We start from the raw sequence: 9,347 nt of genomic DNA, 5'->3' as shown, positions 1-9,347 counted from the left end.
CGATCAGCCGGTCCGAGCGTGCGGCTGCACTGCCCTGTAGCTACTCAAGCACAGCACCCAGCGCCGGGTCCGGCGCCTCTGCAGCAGCTCTGGGGATGGGGACTCCAGCGAAAAGCCAATAATGCAATATATTATGTACTTATAACACTCCAGCACTTCCCTGGGCAGCCTTTCCAATGGCTGAGAACACCAACAGTGAAAATCCTTAATCTGAATCTCCCCTGTCTCAGTTTGAGCCCATTTCCCCCGTCCTCTGTAGGCCCAGCAGAAGAGCAGATCCCCACCTCGCTACAACATTTCGGGTGTTCTCCAGAGCAGTGAGATCCCCTAAATTGTGCCTTTGTGCCTGTGTTTGTCCTCCCTATAGTTGTGCTTTATTGCCCAACCATACCTGCCTTTCCCTCATAATTTCATTCTGTCATTACGTGTTTGGCTGTTCCCCCTGGAGCAGTTCTAATAGTGGCTGCCATTAGAACCTACAGGTTCTTGCACTTTAAAAACAGCATAATGAGCAATGACCTAAATCCATACAGCATATACAAAACCCCAAACAAACAAAGAAATCAAAGCACTGAAAAATGCACATACTGCACAGTTGGGCAACACTCAGATTTCCAAGGAAATTCCTCATTTCCCTCATGTAAGAGCCAATGATGAACTCTAACTACCTATTTTATATGTTATAGGGATGCATTTCATGCCCTGCAAATTGGTGATGCTGGTGCCATGTGTTCAGCATGGCACTGCCCAGAAGAGTTCTGGACATTTCTGAAGGCCAAAACCACCTGTTTGCAGTGACATTTGCTAACCCACATCCTTACTTAACACTGTGTTTAATGTGCCTTATAATCCTGTTTTCTATTAACTTGTCTTGAAAGGAGATTTATGTGGGTTTTCATTTGTATGGTTCTATTAATTTGATAGAAAACTCTGCTGTGTTTCTCAGCAGTCATGATTTGGCTTTGCTAGAGTTAAACCCCTTTAGTAAGTACTTCTCTGCTGGAGCAAAGTTAGAGACAATTTTTGAAAAAGGGGCCTCTTTGCAGCTGCCTCTGAGATTAACTGTACTGGGCAGTTGTTTCTTTTAAAAAACAATAGTTTACCTTGGGCACCAAAAACCTTTGCTTGCCATGCTAAATATAAGGGGATAGGCTTTATTTTCACAAGTTTAAAATACCCAGTGTAGCTCTGAAGCCTGAGGTGGAAATAAAGACCTTCTATTTTCCTTCCCTCAGGAAAAGAGTCATGCAGAGAATGTGTGAGCAGATAATAGACTAATTCAAACCTTCAGACCAGATGTCTTCAGAATCATACTATCACTAAAATTAAAGCATAAACAAACATTTGTGACTGACGTAGCTCCTTCAAATAGGCGAATGCCTGGGTCAGGGTAGCTCATTTTGGAACAGACTGAGAGAAAGAAGAATCAAAATGAAGACATTTCTTGTGTTTGTCTGCTTTTTGGTCCTGCTGACCACTGTTACAGGTAGGAGTTTATATCAACAAACCTGCATATGTTAGTCTGTCAACCTTCTATTTTAGTATTCATTATTCATATATTTTCATATATTTAATTTTTAACACTCAACTCTTTTTATAGTGCAGGCTTTCCATGATTTGATTTTAAACAATCATGTTGTATTTGCTGTTTAACTCTCTGCCTTGCCACACTGTAGTGATTTGTTGTAAACCCCAATATTTTAGTTTTACTTGCTTACTATTTTAATATTATTTTACCAAAGTCCTGCAAGTGGAATGTTCAATGCAATCTCTTCTTTGCAATATATCTAACTCATTACTTTGAAAAAAAATCCTATAAAATAACAGAGAAAAGAACAAAGAGTTGGAAGAGTAATTTATGCCAGTGGTTTGGTGGTGCTGTTATATTTGCTCATTTTGTAGTAACATGAATAGAGAGAAAAACACAAGTATAAAAAGGGTTTAAAATTCCACTCCTATGTCTTGGGATGCAATATCCCCAGGGAAGGGGCTGTAATGAAAGAACACTTTGTATGTAGAAAAAAATATCAGGTTTGGAGATATTTCATTTCACAACTGATAGATAAAATACTAACTTTTTGATAATTTCAGAACTAATTTCTGCTGTTCTCTCTTCAGACACTTCACCAATTTTGTCTGAAAAAGATGCCAAACAGATGCTGAGGACTCGTCGTGAAGACAGACCAAGAAAAGCTGGCTTCCCTGATGAACCAATGAGGGTGATTTATGACATTTACTATTAAATTACATTAAAAAAAAAAAAAAACAACACCAAATCCCCCAAAACATTTGTGCTTAGTATTAAATTTCTATTGCTTCCAGGCATTATGTTATGAATATCACCCTTTAAAGCAGCTGAGTTCTTCCATGAAATACTCAAAAAAACCCCTTTAAGTTCTTTCAATTACAGTTGAAAGCATTCTGTAAGTGCTGAGTATTCCTCAGGAAATGTTCACTTGCAGAATGAGGACATTATTTATCATGGTTTAAAAATACTGATCAAATTATTGAGAAGAAAGTGGCTTTTCATTTATAGAGATGTGGATTTCATCAGCTTATTCATGAAAAACTAAGTAACAGGAAATGTCTTCTGCTTGCAGTACATTCTCTAGGCAGAGAGGAGATGTTGGTGTCAGTGGTCAGTGTGGAGACTGAGGTAGCTCTCAACCAGCTTTAAAAATCACTTACTTTCATTGACTTATTTATAGATGCTACAGATAGAACGATTTTTTAATGATATTTTAAGAGTTTTTAGTTGCTGTCTTAATGCAATAGATTTGTGTTTTCATGCATTATCGACATTTATTTATTTCTAAACCCTATTACAACGAAAGAAATTGAATTTCCGACTCTGCTGCTCTGTCCTTGCCACTTTCTGTCCTACCATGATTAGGAACAAACACGTTTTGAGAAATTCCAGCCTTCTTTTATTTATTTTCTTTTCTTTTTTAATCTAGAAAGCAAAGCTGACCCTCTGTAAGAAAATCCAAACATAAGAGTATTTATTTTGCTCCCTAAATGGCAAGGTTTTCAGTAGAAAAGGAAACATGATGAAAAAAACAAGCCTCATTGCCCTGGGGAACGTGGAGATTTTCCATGTGAATGAAGGTGCATGGCTGCTGCATCCCTGTGCACAGGGACTCAGGGAGAAAAACTGATTTTTTAATGGATATTTTGTAGCTGAAGTAAATCAACTCTGGGATGAACCCACTTCTGTTCATCTGTTTTAAGCAAAAGCTGTTTGTACTGGGCCAGATCATGCTGAGCTAGGGAATCTAATTTGCAATTCTTTGTGACATTCTTTGACTTCCACAGCACTGCTTGAGTCAAAAACCTGTCCAGTTACAGACAGAAGGATCAGCCCCCTTTGATTATTAAAAAAATGTAATTTATGTTGTTAGCATATTTTCAACTTACACTTTGACTGAGATCCTGCTTTTGATCATGTGGCATTTTCTCAGTCTCAGTCACTGCCAGTTCCTAAAGCAGTCCCTCCCCAGAGATCTGACCAAGTCTCCCTGTGCTGTGAGGAGGGAAAGCCCAGCGAAAGGCAGGATCCTGATGCTGGAATACTTGGCCAGTGCAAAGGGTTCAGGCTACAGCTTCCCTTCAAACAGTGCCCATTGTGCAAAGCAATAGGGGATTATTTTGAATAAATGTATCTGGTGTTCACAAAGCTTATGACCCACTAGGACTGGGACTTTTAAAAGTACATTTTATCCCTGATGGAGGTCAAGTTTTTGGTACACAGCCCACTTTGATAAATTTGTTGCTGAGACCAAAGCCTCTCTCTATAAATTGGTGTAGGAAATTCACATTAATTTATTTTTCACCAGTGTGCTACCTGCTAGAACCCTTCAGTCCCGCCACATGATCCTGCAAGGGGTTAATGTTCTTTAAGCAGCAGGAGCCAGTTTTCAAAAGGGGCTATAACAGACCTATTTGTGAGAATCCTTTGTACCCTCAGGCCCAAAACAAAGGCTTCTGTCTCAATATGCAAACAAGAAATGAGTATACAGAATTCCTAATTTATGAATATTGTTGTATAATTCTTGCTCAACACCTTTACTGATCTGGAGATGATGTCATTCATTAAATATTTCTAGGCTGGAGCAAGCTGACTAGCAACACCATTTCACTATATTTGATTATTTAAAGAATAAATTAATGGCTCTTACATCAGCTGTAAAATTATCCTGGGTCCTTGACCTGACATTAGAATTGAGTGATTACACAATTAAGTTACTTTTTATTTTATTTTTTTTTAATAGGAGTATATGCTTTACCTCCAGCGCTTGGAGCAGAGATCAGAAGAACAATTCCTTGAGCACTGGCTGAATCCTCATTGCCTCCCACACTGCAACAGGGATCTGGTGCATCCAATCTAATGGGTTTGCCTACCCTGCAGCTGGTATATATACATACATACATACATATATATATATATATATATATATTTCTTCTACAATATGTATTTTTTTTCTCCATAACGAAGGACAGAGCCACACACTGGGAGAGAAGGGAATAACCAAAGGCTGGGGGAAGCACCTTGTGCTGAAAGATTTGGGCAGCTGAGCAGGGGCAGGGACCAAAAGTGTCCCAGGCATCAACTCTGTTACTCTGTTCTGTTCACTTTAATAAAACTCTGGTTATGCATTTCTCTGCTATGTGGGTGTAAGCTGATCACTGCAGATCATTCTTATTAATGTGGCTTCAGATTGCTCCTGTTTCCATCCTGTCTGCTTGTGTTCTTTTTTCAACTCTTCTGTTTAAGTCTAGTACCTGCTTACTTAGCTCTCAGTGGGACTGGGGCAGGATTAAACTCAGTTGTCATCCTGGAGATATTCAGGATGCAGTCTGACCTGCAAGGAGGTTTTTTTAACAGACATGAAATTTGTCAACTGAGGTAAGTTTGATGCATCACCATAATAGCGAAGCTGTATTACTTCCAGTTAACTTTTTAATATAAAAGTTGAAGATGTAGCTTCATATTTTCAAAAGCTCTTAAGCAGCAGAGTATAGAGATGGTATCTATCAAGACCAATCTGTTTCAAAAGACAGAAAGTTCATCTGCTTAAAACTTTTTTATCTATTTGTACATCTCTGAATACCTTTGAAAACTGGAACTTCAGTGGGGCTCTATTAATCCACAATAAGCCAAAGGTCTGAAACTCATTTAAAAACCAAAACACAACATTCCCAAACTTCAGCCTTAGGAGGTAAGTTGGCAATTTTGAGAAAAATCTTCTAGCTGAGACACAGTTGAAAGTTGTCTCACTTAGCTACAGGAATTCTTCCCAACAGCTGCTCCCAGGCCACTGTGAAGAATTAATGTTAGAAAAGTGTTTAAATGATTTGAAGTCCTTAAGATGTTATTAGTATGGCCAACGTCAGCATGGATTTTGATATTCTGGATTTTTTTTCTGCAGATCTCCATACGGATTTATACATGATTGTGTTAAGGAGGACAAGATTATTCCTGCATTGCTACGAGCTCATTGGAGAGCAGAACCTCTCTGCAGTACAGTGCAATCCTCATGATACAGCAGAACTTCAGCTCTAAGTGGCTTGATGAGTTATAGACCCCCATGTATTTTCTACTAGCAATGATTTCATGCATGAATCACTGAATTGAGGGCTTCCACAGTTCTGGGATATGGGCAATGGATTAGTCTTAGAGTACCTTTTCAAGGGCACAGGTTTAGACTGTCTGAAGCAAAAGGAACTTGGAGGGAGAGGTCAATAGAAAATTGAAGAATACCAACATGAAGAGAAGGCCAGGTTTCTGGGTTTTGGAGGAATCCTTAATTACAGATTTCTAGGTTAAATTACAATATTGCATGTAGACACAACATTTATGTAACACTATGTCTTACTGCCTGATGAGTATTTCATGTATTGTTTCATAATAAAAGCTTGACTCAATTCCATTTGCAGATGATTTTGTTCCCTTAGTCTCCCATATTATATTCTGATGAAACTCACTGGAAGTGAGGCTCAGTTTTTAGAAGTACTAAGGAAATACTGGAGGACTTTCCAGAACCATCAGCTGGGAAGCACTGTGGTGCAGACTAATACTTGTGTAGTTTCTCTGCACAATTATCCCTTTCCCTTGTAATTCTGCCAGGAGAGGCAAATTAATCCAGCCAACCCTTTCCTGCCTGTGTGCCTTTATAACATACAGTCAGATGGGAAACACATGATACCTGCAAAACAACATTAAAAATTGCTTGATGGCTCTTAAATGACTGCTGTGATCTGTAATGGCAACAGAATTAGTTCTGAATGGAGCAAAGTAACTTTCAGAGATCCTCACTGCAGTCACACTTGAAGCTTGAGGACTGGGAGCAAAATAAAACACAATTTTATGAATATCTATAAGGTAATTAGTGCTACTGATAGGTTGGAATAGGTTGTTTTTCTGGTGTATTTTCCTTCCAGTAAAACACCTCTCCTAGATGACTCCAAGGAAATAATTTAAATCTCAAAGCATCAAAGGCTTGATTTCCCCTACTGCCAAGATAAATCATAGATTAAATCTGGGAGTGTGAAAAAGTATAATCAGGCTGCTATTGTGTGCTTCATTCATAACTCAGTACAGAGATCTACATTTGCATATCTCTTTGAGTTAATGTCTTTAGGTGAAATCCTGGCTCTGTTTTTATTTGCACAGTGAAAAATTCATTTGATGACAGTTAGCAGATCAGAGCTCTGGGGCTGCCTCACAATTCCTTTAAGCTGCTAATGGAGCAGAGGGATTGATTAATTAGTCCACAGAGCATCCTGACTTCCCGTTTTTGTTGGAATATCAGGGTGCTCAGTGAGTAAATAAGTGAGATGCCACACATACCACAGACAGCAAAATAAAACACTTCAGGTCTGATTAAAAAAAAAAAAATAAGTCCTGTTTGGAGATTTGGCTGTGCTCTAATTAAATGCAGGAAAAGGAAAAAAAAGCCAAACATCCCAGAGCTGCCACCCTCCCTGCACTGCTCACAAGAATTTGGGGCTGGGGAGATTTGGGCAAGATTTGGGGGGTCTGAGGTCGAGTGTGTAGCACCAGGAGCTGTCTCAGTCATGCTCAAATCTCCAAATTTTCGTTCTGCACAGCAGCTGCAGCAGGAGCAGCCCCCAGCCTGTGGTGGGGATGCCAGGAAAGGGCTCGTCCTGCATCCCCCCTTCAGCAAAATGACATTTATCGGGGGGTTTGTGGCTGCAGGGCACAGCAAGTTTAAATAAAGAGATTTGCTCAGAGGAAGCTTTTGAATTCCCCCTCAGTGCCAGCAGCAGCCTGAGGAAGGAGTTCAAACACTGGGGAAATACAGTCAAAAATAAACAGGAACTTCAACAAAAATCAGAAATCCTCAATCCTAAGGCATGTCCTGCCCTTCATCACCTCACACTGAGCTGCCACCACGCAGCTGCCTTTTCCTGCTGGAGGCACCCAGGGCATCCCCCCGAGCATCTCTGCAGGCAAAACGGCTTCAAAAGGGCTGGGATTTATCCAGCAATGCCCTGCCCACGCGTGAACCAGCCACGTGTGAACCACCCATGCATGAACCACCCACATGCGTGAAAAATCTCATGTGAAACAAAACTCGCGTGGAAAAAACTCGCGTGGAAAAAACACGCGTGGAAAAAACTTGCATGGAAAAACTCGCATGGAACAAAACTCACGTGGAAAAAAACTCGCGTGGAACAAAACTCGCGTGGAAAAAATCGCATGGAAAAAACTCGCATGGGAATAAATCTCGCGTGGAAAAAACTCGTGTGGAGAAAACTCGCGTGGGTTTCCCACGTGTGGAAAAATCTCGTGTGGAAAAAAACTCGCGTGGAAAAAACTCGCGTGGAAAAATCTCACGTGGAAAAAAACTCGCGTGGGTTTCCCACGCGTGGAAAAAACTCGCATGGAAAAAAACTCGCGTGGAAAAAACTCGCGTTGGAAAAAATCTCGCGTGGAAAAAACTCGCGTGGGAATAAAACTCACATGGAGAAAACTCGCGTGGAAAAAACTCGCATGGGTTTCCCACGCATGGAAAAAACTCGCGTGGAAAAAAACTCGCGTGTAAAAAACTCCAGCCTGTGGGAGAGGCAGCCAAAGAAGAGGAGGCCAGCACAGTACAGCAGAGTTTCATAAGTGTGCTCATCACTGGCAAACACTGAAAGCTAAAGAGAGAGGGAAGGTGTGTGACTGCTTTAGACTATTGCCATGGGTGCAGCAACTCCTCATCCTGCTTACTGTGTATTTCTGTATGTCCATAAAATATACACAGTGTTTGACACAGAATCCAGTGAACCAACAAGAGAACAGGATCGTAGGATCAGGTATAAATAACTTAGCTCAAGCATTTATTGTGACTCAGCAGTGAAAAAATTCATAGATAATTAGCATAAAAAGTAAAGACTGCATAAATATACTTAGTTATAGCTACAGAATTAAGTAATTAAGCTTTTTTCACAGTCCTTAATTTTATTTTTATTCTCTTCCTCTACACAGATCTTTCCTTCAAAGCTCTGCTTGAAGGATTGAATTCCTCTATATTGAACTAGATCTAGAGTGTGCAAGGATTAGTTGCATTTGTCCATGTTTAAAATCTTGGAGAAAAAATTTCCTACATGTCGCAAACCAGCAGAACAAGCATTCTGGAAGTTGCACACTGAAGGTGGGAAAGCTGGAAAAATAACTGTTTTCCAAATGCTTTTAAAGAGAAGGATTAAAATAGACCTAGGAAAAGCTTTCATCCATGATAACCATAGTCACAAACTCCAGTCACTGACCTGTTTAACATCCAGTGCCTTTCTCGAGCTGAGGAGCTGCCCACTAGATGCCACTGTTCCTGCACACAACCAGGATCACAGCCCACAAGGACTGAAAGCACCACATCCCTCTTCCTCCTGCTTGATTTTTTTTTACTCCTTTTTAAAAAATGTGCAGCTCAATTGAGCAAAATCAAAAGTCACCTCTAACCCATAAAATAAAGAGCTCCAGCAAATCGCTGATTTTTTTCTCTCTCTGGGAAGGTTGCAGACTGCTCTGAGTGTGGGTGTAGGCGTGGTTGTGTTTCATTATGCCACAGAAAGAAATGGTTGAAAGTTCCTACAAGCACATTGTAGTGGTTTGTGGCTTTTTACTACCTGCTATCCACACACAGATGCTAATAGGAGATTTTGTGTTTGCAGAAGCTGTTCCCTTTCAGAATAGATCATTTGATCCATGTTCAGTTACCCCAAATGAAGCTGCAGACTGACCAGTTGGTAAAAGCATCACTCCTCAAGGCATGACATTATCTTCCTACATTTATTATCTTTAGCAGCATAGGGAACTATGTGTTAGGTGCTGTACAAAG

At 40.2% G+C, this 9,347-nt stretch overlaps 1 protein-coding gene across 1 annotated transcript; it reads left to right on the top strand.

Annotated features, from left to right (window-relative positions):
- The first annotated feature begins 43 nt into the window (after positions 1–43).
- Positions 44–5,930, top strand: C20H17orf67 (chromosome 20 C17orf67 homolog). Its single transcript, XM_033076780.1, has 4 exons — positions 44–1,486; positions 2,119–2,219; positions 4,272–4,411; positions 5,430–5,930. The coding sequence occupies exons 1-3, from the start codon at positions 1,432–1,434 to the stop codon at positions 4,386–4,388; spliced, it is 273 nt and encodes a 90-aa protein (XP_032932671.1). The 5' UTR covers positions 44–1,431; the 3' UTR covers positions 4,389–4,411; positions 5,430–5,930.
- The last annotated feature ends 3,417 nt before the right edge of the window (positions 5,931–9,347 follow it).

The sequence above is a fragment of the Catharus ustulatus genome, chromosome 20 (genome assembly GCF_009819885.2).
Source record: "Catharus ustulatus isolate bCatUst1 chromosome 20, bCatUst1.pri.v2, whole genome shotgun sequence".
Lineage (NCBI taxonomy): Eukaryota > Metazoa > Chordata > Aves > Passeriformes > Turdidae > Catharus > Catharus ustulatus.
This window is presented reverse-complemented; position numbering and strand designations above follow the sequence as displayed.